The following is an 18,069-nucleotide window of genomic DNA, read 5'->3' as shown; positions in this document are numbered from 1 at the left end:
AGTAGTTCACGTTAAGGAACCTTTCATAAAATAGGACTCTTTCACAAACGTCACATCACTATTTTCAAGTCAGTAGTGAACAATTCAGTTGCCTTGTTGCAGTCTAGGGTCGATAGTTAAGTGCCTGAATTATACATCTTACAAAAATGTATATTATTAAGAACAAATAACAAAAAATAACAGTAAATACCTCAGTCTCCTCCTTGACATCAGCTTTCGGTTCTGCCTCCCTTTCATTCACTTGCTCTAAATTCTCTGTCTCTTTCTTTTCCTCCTTCTCCTGTTCCTCCTCTTCGGCGTGTCCGTTCACTTCTGGGGGTGCCCCCTCCTTCGGCTCTGTCTCGTTGCCAACAGACTCCTCTGATATCGGGACGTCCTTAGTGGGTGAGGTCTGCGAAACGCACCAGGTAAGATTAAACAATAAAACCCTGTTTCTTCATAATTACTTGCACTTGCAACAGTACATACCAGGTTTTGGGACTTCTGCTTCTTGAGCCATGTCGGCAGGTACCGGGATATCCCTTTGCCCTCCTTCTCCTTCTTGTCTCCCTCAGCGGCGACTACTTCCTTGGTCTCTTCGGGCGCCTTCTCTGATTGGTCGAGCTGGTCGGGCTGAGCTGCTGACTCCTCCGCTTTCTCCTTCACCTCCGTCTCAGTGCCCGCTTCTGTTGTCATGGCGACACGTCAACCTGCACAGTGACGACAGGGACTATTAAAAGTGATGTTATGTGAACAGACTACCCGCAGTAAAAAAATATACAGAAATAGATTTAGCTAGAATTGCACAAAGCAAAAAATGAAAATCACACTGCTTCGCTGGGATTGCCACACACATGCATTATTCAAACACATGCAACTTTTTAGCCTATATTTTATAAATGAGGCCACATGGTCATTTTTCATTTATAAAAGCAGCTCAAAAGAAGTATGTCAGCCCTATATATTAGCTAATGCATTATTTATATTACAAGAAAGTATTGACAATTTTCAAGGTCACCTATTCGATTTCTATAGCCATAATAACTGTCCCCCCATCAGGCTCATTTTCAGCATGTACATAAATGTTATGTTGAATTTCCAATGTGTCTATGGGGTCTGTTAGTGAGATCACCATGGACTTAATCACAACAAATGATCAGATTTCCTCTAGAGTTTCTTACAATGTAAACAATATAGAGAATTTGAATCTTGCTTGTCATGTGAGTGTGACATTAAAATCTGAAAATGTCTTTAAAAAAAAATATGCAAGTAGGGTTGGGGGATACCGACATTACATTTTAATAATACTCAGCAGAAATGTGTTAAACTGCAACTAATATGTTCAAGACACGTTTTAAGTATCAGACAAATATGAACTTAATATAAAATTACCCAGAAAGCTATTTCATTATTTGGAATTTTTCCAACATGTTTTTTTTCTTCGTTTTTTACTACAATTTTTGCACCATTTTTTTTTTAAATGATAAGCTCAGTATCACATTTTTACATGTTTCATTCCAAGTATTGACACTTGTTTGCTTGAACGTGTGCGTGAGTATCAAAATATCGGCAGTTACAACATGAAATTATCACATATAGCACATTTTCATACTGTGCAACGAAGCAGTCGTTTGAATACATGATTATTCCAATGTCTAGCAAATCTGTATTTTACATCTGCGCTAGTATGACCTCACATAATAGCCTTTCCATTAGCTTTGCTCTTACACCCGTAAACAAAAGACACATGACTTTGGGACGTTGTGATGTAATCCTACCAGCCCCTTTGAGCTGGTCACAAATGCAGACACACACATTCCTGCACAAAGAAGTGGAGGAGGAGGGGAAATCCAAATGACTCAATTCATAATATGCAAGTTTCTACCCTGCGGCTGTGGTCAAGTGTGCACTCTTCAACCCAAATATTTGTGGCATGATGCTGCTTCTCTGATGATGTTAGACAAGCATGAAATTGCATTCAAGGACATGTCGAGGTCAATATGCAATGATGCGTTTACCTGCTGGAATCTTGCTGCAATGTTTTGATGAGTATTGGCAGTGCAATTGTTATTGTTCATTAACTTAACAATGATTTTGATTATCAGGTTGTTTAATCAAGAGGTTTACAAGCAATCCTTTGTTAGTAAAAAGGAGCAGAGTTCAGACTGTGGAGGAATAAATCTGATTTCTTTGTGTTAAATTGCACTTGACTAAGAATCTGTATTTTTGTTCACAAAATTAAGATACATTTTGAAATCTAAGAACAAAAATTTAGATGGTTCAATATGAGAAAAAAAAAATCATGTTATTTTTTTTTTTTTGCCAAATTACCCAGCAGCCCTATTTTCCATTCATTTCTAATGCCAAACACATGTATCCTTTCATCCTCTCATTCCATTATGTGGTATGTTGTTTGTATTTTACTCCCGGTTCTTTGATTTTCTCCGCTTTCCGCACAGCCACCTTCAATAAAGTGGACACACGTACACACAATACCCCACCCAAAGCACAATGTAGGTATGTGTACTAGAGTAGGAAGAGGAGGGGGGCAGATGTAAAAATAGCTCATCTTACGTATGATGGCCCAGTGAAGTCAGGAGAGAGGAGAGTGGTGGATGACAGAGGTGTGGATGGAGGGAGGAGGGCCGCGGGCCGACTGTGACAAAATGAGTGAGCAAAAAAAACAAAAAAAAAAACTTGCAGTCTACATTCAAACTACGTCAAAGCATCTGATTTTCTTTACAAGGTTAAGAGTGTTAGTTATTTCAGCAATGAAGCTCCGCAATTTGAATACAAGCGAAATCAGCTTTCATCAAACCTTCAACTGAACCAGATGAAGGAAAATACACTTTGGATTTTGATACTACAAAGATAGCAAACACTCTTGAATACAATGCAACATTTATTTAACCCCACACAAAATTGTTGTTTTAATATTACCATGTGGACTGATCAAGACAATTATAATACCATTAGGGGAAGGTTACACTTTGAAGCGCTACTTTTTTCATCAATACTTGTTCAAATATGTATCAAGTTTGAAAGCCAGATTTTGCATCACTATCTGGGTATTCATTTTTTGACATCCCTGTCCAAAGTATAGACCTCTCTGCACCTGTTCAGATCGCACACTAAATAAAACCATGTATGCTGATGCTGCTCCCCTCTCTCCCTTGAGGCACTGAGCTGGCATCCGACTAGCGCTTTTTACAACATGTTTGTCACGGCTGATTCAAAATGGCCCTCTCACTCTCTCCCTTTCTCTGCACCACGGGGACCTTCTGCTACCTCTCACTCTCCTTTCTTTCTTCAGTTCATCCTCCTCTTCATTTGCCCATGGTGCCTCTTTCTCTCCTCTCCAAACTCATCGTTTCCCCCCACTACCGCTCTCTTTCTTGTGGGGAGCCCCTTTTCAAACCCCTCCAAAAATGGGCCACTACAATTATCGGTCCAAAGACCCCTCCTGTTTCTCTGCTCTTCTCAGTCTGGATGGACAATGATACGGCACAATATTGCATAAACCCAGAGAAACTTTGAAAAGTCTTATGGTTTGATCAAATTTATTCCACATTACTTCAGGGCTTTGCTGTAGATTATATACTTGGTAGTCTTAGAGTGAAGCTTGGGTCTTCATATTGATAAATTACAAAATGGTTCTTACAGAATGATTTAAAACATGTCTAATGAATCTGAATACCTATCCCCCATAGCAAAATAAAAACAAATAATCCCAATTTATTACCCTTTCACGCTTCCATTTAACTTTAGCATAATTATTAACCATATTTTTTTTTTTACCTGTGTACTGACAATTACTTTGCATTATGTAATACAGCTTTGCCTCTTGGGGTTAACTATACAAAATGAGCCTTCTAAAAGGATTTCATCAAAAAAACAAAACAAGAAGTGACAGCTAAACAAGTCTTACCTACAGGCGGTGGTTTCTTTCCTCTGAACTTTCTATCACTTTCAGCTTGCCTTGTTCGGACTTGCTATAACAGCCAAGATCACTCAGTCTCTTTACATCCACTTCCCACCTCTCAGCAAAAATGTGCCCTACAAAAAGTCATTGCCATTTTTTCCCTCTTCCACCACCCTCCTCCTTCTCTTCCCGATCCTTGCCGTGCGACCGCTCTTCCACCCCACAGGACCAACGCGCCGAGAAACCAGGGAATGAGAGACAACGGAAGGAGGGGGTGGAGGAGATGGAGGAGGAATGAATGTAAAAGGAAAGCAAAGGATGGAAAACTCAAAACATCTTATTCACATAAACACAAAACTGCATCAGTCCTAAAGACACAAGTAGAATGAAATTGGGGTAAAGAGTTGAAAGAGTTGATAGAGACATTCAGCGAACAGTTTTAGCCAGGAGTAGGAGACCAATATTAATTTTACAATCAATTAGTATTTGCGAGCCATTTTTTGACCAAATTACTATAAATCCAGGGCGCCACAGTCTATAATTTTCACCATTTTCAGTGTAATGAAATTTTCCACTGCTTTTAATGAAGTAAAATATTTACAACTGTCGTTCAAGTAAAAAAAAAAAAAAAAAAAAAAAAAAGCAACCATGTTTTTCAGCAAAGCATGAGGTCTGCTGGGGGCCATAAAGAAGGAAGTGGTTTCATGGTGGTGGCGTTCACGGTTGAATCTACGTCAATAAATCCCCATGGAGACAAGAGATTACCGCAGAAAAAATACAGATTAGTGTGCCAGCATAGAAGTGACAATGGAGATTATTACCGTGGATAAAAGGCGTTTAAAGTGAACACAGCTGCTGTTACATAGCAGGGCTACAGTCATGACAGCTACTTTTCATTGTCACGCATAGAACACAGGCATAGAACCCCCCCCCCCAAAGAAAGGCAATAGACTCATACGAGCATACAAACAATAAATTTAGCCTGTCACATAACTAAAACCATCAAAATCCACTACATTACATTTTAGTCATACTTTTAAGACTAGCCCTACCCTAGAGTTCGACATATTGCTGAAACTAATTTATAACACTGACACAAAAACACAAGACTATTCTAAAATCTACAATATTGTTCAAATGAAACACTTCAGTATTAGTTTGCATCTGTAATGAGTCATAGAAGTTATTCACTCAACCTTTTATGGCTTAAATCTTATCATATAGCCAAAAAGTAACCAAACATCTCGAAAAAGTACACACGATAAATACTAACCCCCCAAAAAATATTTTTTCCAGCTTTCATATATTAAAAGATAAGTCGATATAGTAATTATCGTGACAGGCCTGCTAGCATCTCTATATCAACAACATTCAAGTAGTGGAGCTACTGAAAGCTAAAGAGTATTTCACAGTACAAAAATTTGCTGCTGGGAACATTAAAAGATAAGGTTAGCAAATACACTATTTACATTGTAGGTGTTGGGGGAAAAAGTTAACCAAATTGGCTGGCACAAGTATATCCAACTGTCAAGAAAGAAAGAACTGTATTTAGACAACATTTGAAGAAAGCAGAAAAGTAAAATTTTGAATACAGACACTTCTAGGTGGGGGACATGAGTTTAGACAACAGACTATTACAATTGCCATTTAGAACGGTTTCAATTATTAAGAAAATAAAAATTTAACAATGAATTTTAGACAATATCTGCTCGTTATCAAAAGGCCTAGATCCATTTGCAATCCTTTTGATTGCAGTGGGACATCCTTTTCCCTGTGGTAACTGCTCAGCGCTGATGCAACAAGCTGTAGCTTTTTAAACTCTTATGTTGTCCAACAGTCACTGAGCCCTTGTTTGGACAGATACACTGTGCAGTAATCTGGTACACTCTTGTATGATCTGTCCATCTGTCACGCAACATCTCGCATAAACAGAAGGGAATGTGCAGACAGCATGCAGAACCACTTGGACATGGTGGTAAAACGCGCACAAAGCACGTAATAAAGTCCCTGGTTGTCATGAGTGTTCAATCACGTGTACTGTAAATGTGTCACAATAATGAGTATATCAACCAATAATTCAATGTATGACAGAAAGAACTTTTTTTTTCAGGGTCAATAGTTATGATCTGTACCTTTTCTCTGCACTAGGACTGAATTTATTCTTAACTTTTGATAGTAGTGAGCTTATTCAATCAACTACAGCTCAGGTTATTAAATAATACTATCCACGATACATAAGATACTACAACTAACTACTAAAATGTTTAATCGCGCCTTTTACTTATTGCTGGAGATATTTTTTTACAATATGGTGCACTGGAATTGTCTTCTGTAGGGTTATTGTGTCAGGGGTATAAAGTAGTTTGAATATTATTGTCATATTTTTCAATAGTAACATATTGTACTTCAAAATTCTCAATTGTGACAAGTCTAATCACGTGTGGATGACGGTGTAGAAATGGTGAACCTGCATGTCCCCGCACTATGACCCTAACAACAGCGGATTACACACAGGATAATCCGCTGTATGTTTTTGTGTCCGCCTGTCTGCTGATCCATCTCTGTCTCAGTCTATCTCATCTTGCTGTTGGGTCTTCTGCATAACTGCACCCTTGGGTCTTCTTCGTTGGCGTCTGAGCAAATAAAAGCCGTTTCCCAAGTGATGTTTAACTGACAAGTACCATGTTATCACCACTGTAAGCGTGTAATTACAAGCGTCGAACTGCTAGCCAAGTCTAATCATTAACTCATTTTGTTTTACACCTTTTTGACAGCTGCGACGTAGTAAAGTTTTCTAAGACTTGTATTATATTAGCATAAGAATAGCAATAGCTCATAACTGGTTTGGTTACTAGCTAAACCCTCCCTAAACTCCCCTTTTCGCCAATAAAAGCCAACCAGGCATAAAAAGCATAGCAAGAGCGCTGTGCAGATAAAATTTGCTGTGTGGTTGGGATAGAAGGTATTTGGGCAAAGAATGACAGTAAAAAAAAAAACGAGGCCATTAGTAATAATGGTGGGTGTGGTGTTGCCATGGAGACCTACATCCTACGGAGAGCAGCGACAACAGGTGCCAAGGCAAAATAAATGAGACAATATTATGATTATATGACAAGGAAGTCAAACACGAAGAGATTTAATTAAAGGCTTTTAAATACATCATTCATTAATGAAGAACAATAATTCATAATGGAGGCTAAGGGACAATGTGGTTTAATATAGACTGTGGCAATATGCAAAAAATGGCAATGGAATATTTAATCTTACAGTAGGAGAATAAAACTAACAAGAGATTTGGACTATTGTGTGAGTTGGCACAATTATCCAATTAAAGGCTGCAATTATTTAAATAATAGAACAAAAGATCCTGCCTTAATAGAAATATCTTGCTGTACCTGTAGTTTAGACCTTCACAAATATGCTTCACGTATTTGTTGCATTCATATTTCAGTCTTCTCTCAAATGTTAATGCTTCTGGAGTTGTATACAATGTGAACAGAATCCTACGTTTTAAATATATTGCAAATCTAATTACAAGTTTGAATCTGAATTGAAATTTTTCCCCAAAATTGTGTAGCCCTAATCTGGACAGCTAAAATGTAAAAATATCATAATTTCTATCATATACAAAGTAACCAATGCACAGCAAGTGAGTAACCAACTGCTCAGAACTCAGTATGTCTTTCTAACAAGGGCAAACCTCAAGCCCTTGCACTAAATTTAGTGGCTCCCCTGTGACCGCAGAAGATGTCCCAATTTAAGAACCATTTTCTCACTTACTCTGTGGACGTGCTGCATATTACACAAGCAAACAGAGCAAAGACACCCTAGCATTACTCAGATGTTGAGTGACTACAGTTTACGGTCAATGACAGGGCCAGACAGTTTTTTCAGATGCCTATATCAGTTAATCCCAGGCCCTCAACCTTTGAATGCTAAACAGGAAGCAGGAAGTGTGGCAATGGGACAGTGCACAGAACCCAAAGATGACCTCTCTACTTTCCGTATCCCCAACTCCCTTTATACTTTACTCCACATCATTAGTCAAGTTAGGGATCTACTTACAGTGGATAGACAGGTTTTTGTTTTTTTTTCAATGAGTGACTATTTCTTAGATTTTAGTCTGATGCAATAAAATGGAATTGGATAGGACCAGAATTGTTTTACCACACCCTTGAATGCTCTATTGAACCTTGTGTAATATAATCAGTTTCTCAGGAAGGGTCTTATTTGTTCTCATTCTTCAACGGCAACCAACTGTTTACATAGCAAACACAAGAATACCCCTGAGACAAATATGCCCAGAAAGTGTGCTTGAGATGACAATTCAGTATGCTTTTTTCTAAAATTACATTCCAAGTAAAACAATTTGAAATTCGGTCAACTCAGCTCTTGTAGGGCTGTAAAAGTATTCCAAATCGGTTACTTATCAACACTAAAACAAAAATAAACAACTACTAAATGATTTTGAGCTGTATTAGAGCAAGAATAAGACCACATAGAATAGTATATACTGATGGACCACTATAGAATATACCTGGACAACTAAGATTACACAGACCTAAGGTCACATGGTAATATAAAAGAGTATAAAGAAAAGTAGTACGATTAAATGCTGAAAATGACATTCTATTGTCTAAATGTGTTTTTATTATCCTTGTAGAAGCAGTAGTGAGTATGGGGTATATTTCTTAGTATCAAAATTATTTTACATTCTAAATCCAGTTTGAAATGCTAGTATTGTAAACTCTTGCAACTACGGCTTAAACTCATGAATCTTTACAGTTGGTCCAAAAAAAAAATAAAAAAGACATCCAACTAAGCAAAACCTCATTGGCAACTGCCTTCTTGTCCTTGACACTTCGTTAAATGTGTTTCCCCTCACACATACACAAACACATCTGAAAGTTCTTTCAACTCAACCTCAATGTCTTCTACAGACTCCTTAAAAAACACTGCTAATTAGAGGATGCAAACGGGTCAACTCTCCCTATCCTCCACCTTTTTGCCAGCGACACTCCCCAACTTTTAAACTTAAGCCACCTCCTCTGCAACAGCTTTTCTTTGAATTTTCCCCAACATTCCTCAACTTCGTTCAGAAAGATCCATTGGGAGAGATTTTAATAAAGGTCAAGTCTGTCTACTTCAGTGTTATTCCATTGGGCATAACAAAAATGCATAACCGAACTGAACAGCGTACACATTTTTAACAGTTACTCAAAATATTCATATCTGCAAGATGTACACAATCAAGTCAACAAATCTTTTGAACAGGTTCCATACCTGACATACTCTTATTCCAGTTTAAGTTGAAGCCTTTTGCAGTCTTTTTCATACACATTGCAGTGTGATAGTATTTGAGAAAGTATCAGCTCTGCATTTTAAAAGACAAACTTTTTGAGTGATAAGCATATAGAATAGACTTTTTTGTCCAGTCCAATCAGAGTTGCAGTTGGTTGAGAACGGTGTAAAATCAATTGTCTGTTACTGTAGTTCAACATCAGAGTGAGAGAACTGACCATGTGGCCAAGGCAGAGTTCAAAATTAAGTTCTTCACTCAAGGTTCGAATCTACAGCACCTTTAACAGTACACATTTTTTTATCTGAATTTCCCTTAAAATCTCTTAACCAACTATAAATAAATATAAACAAAACCAAACTTTCTGCAAGTTTATGCACCATCTTATATCAAAGAATACAGAGATCAGATGTGCACTTGAAACAAAATATTTGACATTGGGACATGGCCTTTCAGAGCTGCAGCCCTCCGTCCTGCACTGTCCGCTCTCTCTGTGTGAGAATGTGAGCCTCTGCTGATTAATCTGTTTTTAACCATGTCTGGACTTGGGCCAAAACCACAGGCCCACTCTCCCTCATACTAGCTTTTTTGTCTTTTTTTAATGTATCACTTCTTTCAGAATAAAAAGAGCCTATTGCCCTCCTGGTACTACAACAAGGATGTTCTCTTCGTCTCGGTTGTGCCCTCTCAGACAAAACAAATATACCCGTAGCTCCTTTCAAAAACACCATACTTTCACTCTTATCATTCCTCCTCATTATATCTGTAGCCCTCTTTCACTTATTGCCCCTCCCTCAATGATTTGAACTCTTTGTTGGGGTAATAAGCTGAACAGTGCAATATAGTTTCCATTCATGCATAACTCTCTGATGTCCTCTACTTGAATTAAAAGTCCTACAGTGCTCGCTGGGTGAGCAGACCTGCACGCTAGGAACTATATTACTCAATGTCATGGTCGAGCGCTGCTGTGTAGAACAATATGCCAACCTAATTATTGGGACCACTGCAATAAGCAAGATGATAGGATGTAATTTTACAAATACTTGAACAACAAAAAAGGGAAGGCTGGAAAATGCAACATACACCTTTCTGGTATTGCAAAGTCCTGAGTAGTTAATAGTTCCATATGCTACAGGATTCAGAACAAGCCATAAATATAATTGGGTTTCATGGGTCTGAAATACTTTCCTTACTTTTGCTTGATTAGGAATTGTTAATTTCACGTCTTGCAAACATCAACATACTGCCAATGCCAATCATAAGTAACCTTTTCATGTAGTGGTTTGAAAATAAAACCAATCGTGGGACTGTGTGATGCTTTGCTCCCGTTGAACTCACAAGTCCACTGTAAAAACACACACACATAGGGATGTTCCCATAGCCTTTCCGAATGGTTAAGCAATATCCTTCTCATTCTGTCACTTTCACTCAGTCTCTTTCAACATCCACAAATGTCCCTGGTCTTATTAGCCATCCATTTCTGCTTCTGCCCTATAAAAATAGCCTATAGGCGAAATAATATACTTAACAGCATGAAATGTACTCATCTGCACACCTGGTTTGCTTACTTTTAGTGCTCTAGGCTACTTCAGCATTCAGGGTCTTCCAATAAAAGCATTCCTCAGTTGTTTTAAACCTTTTCCCAATATGCCAATAGCATTAAACTATCACAAAAACAAACCTCATATCCATTCTATTTTCAGCACCAGTGGGTTTCAGCTAAATTTAATGAGCACATTCTCCCACCAAGATCGACCAATTAGGCATTCTTCTCATTAGTGGGCTGGACAGAGATGCTACTGTTCTACACTTCCTGGTTACAGCAGAGTGCACAGACCTTGCACGGACTACGAGACAACCATTGACAAATTTAAGGTTAGATGAGGGCAAAATTACAGGTCTGTAAGGCTCTCAAATACACAAAAAGAGAATTTCGTTAACCTACTCATTAGGCTTAACATGAGTCATGACACATGCAGATTTCCAGGGCATCCAATGTCACAATCAGCTTCCCACAGCACCTCTAAATAACCATAGACTGTGTAATGCAATACAGTACAAAGGCTTTTGTGATCCGTGTAATGTTCAATTGGTGTAATGAGACCATGGAAAAATAGGTGTAAAATCAACTCTATTGTCACATTAGAAGCCTCTAGTTGTGGAGATGCAAGCTCATTTTAAATGCAGCAGTGGGTTGCTGGTCTGTAGCCATTGTTCAGCTGTATACTTTTGAAGTATGAGTTGTTTTAGTTGAGCAAACCTGAGCAAAACACATGCACAAGCACACATGTTGATGTTATATAATCAAGTATTTCTGTAAAGTCTTTATATTATAACAAAAAGACACTCCAATGGAAGACGGAAGCATCCAGGCCATCCTGTGCTGAGTAAGGTGATGACTAGTCACACTCACAGAGACAGGGGTTGGATTCTAAGAGGATTTCAACAGTTGTAATACTTAACAGTCCGTATGCTCTTCTCAGCCATGTATAGTAGGCCTAATATTAAGTCCTCTCTGAGAAATAGGGGAACTTGGAGAAGACTAAAAACTCTAAGAACACCTTGATCAGGCAACCTTTTTTTTTACTTGAACATCAGTAGCTCATGTAGACTACCTAGAGACTTGTCTGTGAAGTTACTGAGTCCATGCCATATGTCAATATGCAAGCGCTAATTTTAGGGAAAGGTCCACAGTGTTATCCAAGAGTAAATACTGCATTCCAGTAGTCTGTCCCTGCTTCGGTTAGAAAAAATGTGGGACCCAATCACTTTAATTTGATGTTTTAATAATTTTAAATGTCCTCGTAACATCCCTCAAAAGAAGCAGCTGGAGCGCCTTCTTCTGCTCGTGATTGTGCGAGGATGACTTTTTTTTATATATATATATAAGAAGTTACGAGGTGCCTCCAAATCACAGAAAGGGGGTGTTAAAATGATGCTAGCCCTGAAGTTAGCATCTTTCTGAACCTACCGCCAGAGGTAACCACCGTAAACGACGTAACTCTACTCCAGGAAATACGACATCCACCTCCACACTGGGCGCTTTTTGTTCAAAACTGACTTTAGCCCAGTATTAGAAGAGCTCGTGTATTTTGAGGATTTTTGTTTTAATCTCTATGTACTATCTAATCACAGTAAAAGATGTCCGATCACCGAGTAACAGCGTGGAGGAGTACGCAGCCGAGGTGATGTGATAACTGGGATAACATGGAAGATAGATAGACGCCATGAACCGCTCACATCGCAGGCACGAACCCAAAACTCGGACGAATAAACGTTTCTACAATAAAAGTGCACATCTCTGAGACGTAAACGTAGTAACTAAACGTTTCCTTCATGCAACTAAACTAGCACACAAAACACATGAAAAAACAAGAAAGAACGCGGTTAATCAAATGCATCAGTTGGTAACATCACGTGATTTGAAGAGAGGCGAAATTAAACGTTACCTTATGTGATATCCAACAGTTTGTGAGCGTTTTTTTTTTTTTTTTTTAATCGAAGATAGCCTCACACGCGGTTCACCTCTAAATAACGCTGGTCCCACTGCCACAGCCTCCAAAAATCTCTACTACAATCCACACTGAAAATCTGGCCCTAGATCAAACTCTACGTGCCCATCATCTGCATGTCCCGCCCACTACAGTGCAAAACATCTTTTAGCGGCCTCTCATTGGCTGCCCCGGGTTACTGTACAGAATACAGCAATCTGATTGGTTAGTTCAATTGTCTATTCGCTAGAGTGGGACGTGCTAAGCGGATGTGGTAGTGGTAAAGTAACGAGACACTGCTCTCTACAGGGTAAAATAAGTAACTACATATTTACCTATGTTTGTATTTCTCATGTTCAGTTTTTTTTATTGCTGGACCACAAAAAAGCAGTGTTGGTAAGTAATAGAATACATGAACCGAAATACGTATTCAGAATACTAATCCTGACTGTGTTCTGGTACAATTACTCTTTCATTTGGTAGTATTCAGAATACAGTTAGTTTCCTACATTTAAAGGAACACATGGTGGTGCTTCATTATGCAATTTTGGCTTTGAACTGCACGGTAACTGCACGGTAACTGTGATTTTTCCTCTCTAATTAGACATACATTAATGCATAACAACAAAATATTTTTTTTCTAATTATATGTCATTTTTTACACTATAATATAATACAACTCAGTGTAAAAAATATTATGAGTACAGCATTCAAAGTACAGTACTCTGATTGGCTCATGTAACGGAATACATTTTAATTCTGGTATTCTGTATTCTCTAACTAAATACATTTTCAAAGTATTCATCCATCACTCCAAATAAATATAAAAAGATCTACTGTTCAAAATATGTAAAAACAAATAAATGAATGTATTAAAAATAAAATAAATGCCTCTAAAGCAAAAGAGTAGGCTAGTGGTTGCGAAGCTGTGTAAAACTTACCATGGATCTGACCTAAGCCTCCTATTTGTTTCATTGTAATTTGCATTTTCCACATCCACCAGAAACACTGTATTTAAATACGCCTACTCTTAAACACAAAGTACTTTTGATTGCATAACGGGCCTAAACACTGCCTTTTTGCTTCACAATCACACACCATTGTTATTACACTCTTGACTCTGCCCACAGATTACAGAAGCTCAGGTAATTGGCTTACACTGCATGGCTGTGTGTGCTTCTCATCCAACATCAAAAATGCTTGTTACATTTTATCCAGAAGAGGTAATGTTTGTAAATTCAGACAATAATAATAATAATAATAATAATAATAATAATAGCCTAGTTTTGTCATGATATGTTTTGGTAGAGAAAAAAGCAGTTGGAGCAAAATAGCATCTTTAACTCACCATTGGCAGTGCAGTCCAGTAGAAAGCGGCATGTTGAAAAAACACAAAGAAAGTATCAATATTAGATGTATCTCAAACTCCTCCACATTCTAGACATGTGTAATTTTCAATACTGAACAGAACTGGACAATATTGGGTTACATTTGGTAACAGCAAAATGCCTATAGACTACATACAGATTATATGGATGAAATGTTAAAACATGAAACCAAATAGTTTTATTAGTCAGTTTTTATTCATTTATTTTATCTATAAAAGGTAACACTTTCACACGGTATTTAATTCCCCTAATAAAAGATTTCAGGGCTCAGTGAATCTAAATCACTCTCCTGTCTGGCTCATTAGATCTTAAATTAAATTTGAACCTGATGACAGTAGCTTACCACTTGACCTCCTTTAACCTCAAAGCAAGACATGGGGTATACACAAATATTATGCTGGATGTAATGTTGCTGTTCATTCAACAAGACTCCATTGATTTGGCAATATCAATAATATAACAAATGCAAAAGGATTTCAAGGGACCACTGAAATCAGGTCTAAACCATTGGCTAAACAAGAACTAAACTGGCAAAAATTACTATAAGTCTAAAATAGGAACATTCGCTAAACAATATCTTAACTAATCCAAAAAGGCACGAAAGACAAAAAACAAACAAGAAAAAGACAGCATTTAACCAAATTTTCTTGAACTGTGGAGTACCAGAAAAAGCCCACATCCCACATTTTGGGAACTACTGGACTTATGTTCTATTTTATGTCCTTGTCCACACTGAGACATATCTCCATTGTAGCTTCCAATAATTTGCTAAATATTAAAAAAAAAAGGAACATGGTAAATAATTGATATGCTGACCTGAGTGACCTGCAGTGTCCGAGCAGCGCAAACAGATTTCTGTGGTGAAGATAAGCTAACGTTGCTCCATGGAGGTGATCTAGTGTGGCTGTAGTTTGCCATGCAGGCGTGAGATCAAGGCAGTACAGATTCCCTTTGGGATTAGTGACGAGCTCCTCTGAGGGGAATTACCCATGGGCCATCTGGACAGCACTAGACCAAGTCCAGCCAAGTCCGCATCTCCTCTTAGAAAACTCTATGTTATAAGTTGCATACTTTAACAGGGTGTAAATAAATGCTATTTTTAGCTATAAGAGTAATATTTTCAGTTTTTGTTTTAATTTTATTATTCAGTACTAATGTCGCACAAATCTGACCAGTCATTTCATTTTGATCATCTTGAATGCCGAAAGTTCTGATAATAGAACAATATCACAGCAATGGCATGTTTATTTGCCATTTAAAATACTAAGGCCTATTCAGTTTTTGGGTCTCCATGTAACCCACCTTTCTGGTAACACTTCCATGACTGCTACTTAATAAATGCAATGTCCTTTACTATTATTAGATCCCCAACATTTTATTACACTGGACTTTTTTCCCATTCAAAAGAAGATTTCGTTTTTTAAATGGTTTTATTTGTTCATTATTAATATAAATTGGATACATATAAATTATTGTCTTAAAAATTGTAAGCATGTATATAGAAACTATTTGAAATCCATATAACAAAACTTCACACCCAGAACATGAGTAACTGTACTTTACCCAAAGTTGATCCTCAGGTGGAACGTGTTGTTCTGTCCCTGCTCTGTGTGTCAAACAAATGTAAAGACACTGAACAAATATTGGTATCTCCATTCCCACCTGTGTGTTTAATGTCATGCTTTAGCTCTTTTTCTCTCTCCGTCCTCCGTGTATACGTGCGTGTGCAGTAACATTACACTTTTGGATCAGGTATCGTACACAGGTGAACAGGAAGAAGAGCAAGAAACCATGCAGGGTACGGGTAATTGACTGTTCCAGAAGCAATCTCTAGAGGCTGGTTCCAAGAAGGCCCTATATCACTAATGACTCAATGTTTGCTCAAACACTTGTTCTATACAAGCCACTTAGTCCATGTGCCCGCCAGTGGGATATGGTTAACAGTTTATAATTTGCTTTGTTGTAATTTTAAAGCAGACCTCACATAAGAGCAACATAACTTTCAGCACCCAAAATCTTCATAATAAATTAATATTATTATTATTATTAATAATGATGTTTGCTGCCATTGTTATTTCAATTCAATTCAATTTTATTTACATAGCACATTTACAAATAACTTCAGCTTCCCAAAGAGCTTCACATAAAATGTCAACAAAACATATATAGATAATGTGATACAAAGGCAAAGAAAAATAAAACACTAAGCTATCCTGTCTAGATAGTATTAAATGCCAAGGAGAAGAGGAATCATGGTAAGTGTGGTTACTTCTTTAAACTCCATTAAGCCTAAGTTGTTGGTGTAGTGTATTTATGCCCCACTAGAGGGATGCATTGCATTGTTATTGGTAGGAAACTTCTCGTAACAAAACAAGTTAATTTAGAAATATCAGTAGCCTAAATGAGGAACATTAATAGCCTACTTTTATGTGCATTTCTGAAATATTGTCATGTTTCTTCTCAGCTAAAAGCTAAAGTTATTTCTCAATTAAGGTTCAAACTTTAAGATCCCATTGATTATAGCATATTAAACACCAGTTTATCTTAATAGCCTAGTGATAACACTCCAGGAGCTACATTCAAAGACACACCTACCATTCATAAAACACAAAAAGCACATATATAAACAATCTTGGACTTTACTCATAGTTTAATGTTTACAAAATAAGAATTGTTTTCAGTAAGCCTACCACTTCCGCCTCACAGTTTTAATGAATATAAAAGATGTATTGGATGCTTTACTGGCTCTTACCTGCAACCATAGAAACATCCACTGCTGTTTCACTGGCCCAGATTCTGATTCAAGTTAGTTTTACTGGTGCATATCTGAAAACACAATAACATTTGGAAAGCAATATACTATATGGAGTAAAAACAGCTGTAATGAGTGTGATACCTCATGGTCACAGCTATATAACTTAATGAAGAAAACATTTCCCCCTTGATTACCACATTCATACATTTATTTATGGAATCATGTAGCAAAGAGAAAAAAATAGGACAGATAAATATGTTTTTATTTCTTCTATTTTGAAATTCTCAAAGTTGACATCCTTTGCCTTGTGGACAGCGCTGCAAACCTCTAGCCTTCTCTCAATGAGCTTATGATGAACTCTCCTAAAATGGTTTTCACTTCACAGTTGTACCTTGTTGGGATCAGGAAATGCGTGAGTGCAAACCAGAGGTCAAAGCAAAGGGTGGCTATTAAAAATAAAAAATAAAAAAATCTAAAACAAATCTTGAGTTAATATGAGTTTATGTTTAGTTTACTACATTCCATATGTGTTTATATGTGTGTTCATATGTTTTTTCTACTTTCAGTTAGCATCTACAATGTAAATAATCATGGAACTAAAGCAGAGACAACAATGAAAAGTACATCCAGACCTTTGACTGGTAGTGTTCATACTGTGCATAAGTAATGCAAACTGGAAGCAATCAGCATTACCTGTTGGATGTGAATTTGCTGCAGCTACACATTATCAGCAGACTCAATTAACACAATGGTAATTACCAACAATAAAACCTGTAAATACATGTTTTATAAACAACTTTGGGGTCTTATTGACAAATAGAGCAATAAAAGTCTTTACCAGTGTAGCCTATACTGAACCTAAAAACATGTAGGCCTGTAGGCTCATTAAAGGGCCTATAGACTACACTATTTTCTACTATGTTTTGTTTCATTCACATGTTTAATACACAAGCCCTGCCAATTTAGGCTGAGCTCTTCTCTCAAACTGAAAACACTCTGTTCCACCTTGTGATGTCATGTGATAATACAGGAAGTGCTCCACTGTGTTTTTACACTCTATGCACCTTCACTAGAATCATTTGGATAATTTCAGCCCTGGGATTTGCCAATCTCTTTGCCTGAGATCAATTCTGAAAATCCTTTAAGAGTTATTATAGCTTACTATGCCTAGTTGTAGATTTGTTGTAACGTTTTACTTGGGTATTTCTAATTTAAAAAGCAACATACCGTCTCAT

General features: G+C 37.4%; 1 protein-coding gene across 10 annotated transcripts in view; it reads right to left on the bottom strand.

Moving 5' to 3' along the window:
* Positions 1–12,844, bottom strand: part of epb41l2 (erythrocyte membrane protein band 4.1 like 2) — a 39,619-nt gene extending 26,775 nt beyond the window's left edge. For 2 of the 10 annotated variants that reach the window (XM_033991460.2, XM_033991462.2), the window contains exons 1-3: positions 12,650–12,844; positions 469–689; positions 191–391 (exon numbers count right to left, since the gene is read on the bottom strand). In XM_033991460.2, the coding sequence (XP_033847351.1) occupies positions 191–391; positions 469–675 (408 nt within the window). In that variant the 5' untranslated portion in view covers positions 676–689; positions 12,650–12,844. Of the gene's footprint in view, positions 1–190; positions 392–468; positions 690–3,907; positions 4,032–12,649 lie in introns of those variants that run through there. The other 8 variants (XM_055232102.1, XM_055232100.1, XM_033991461.2 and 5 more) reach the window with 5 other exon arrangements.
* Positions 12,845–18,069: the final 5,225 nt, after the last annotated feature.

This window comes from Periophthalmus magnuspinnatus, chromosome 24 (assembly GCF_009829125.3).
Source record: "Periophthalmus magnuspinnatus isolate fPerMag1 chromosome 24, fPerMag1.2.pri, whole genome shotgun sequence".
Classification (NCBI taxonomy): domain Eukaryota; kingdom Metazoa; phylum Chordata; class Actinopteri; order Gobiiformes; family Gobiidae; genus Periophthalmus; species Periophthalmus magnuspinnatus.
Note: the sequence above shows the minus strand (reverse complement) of the source record. Positions and strands in the feature narration are given on the sequence as shown.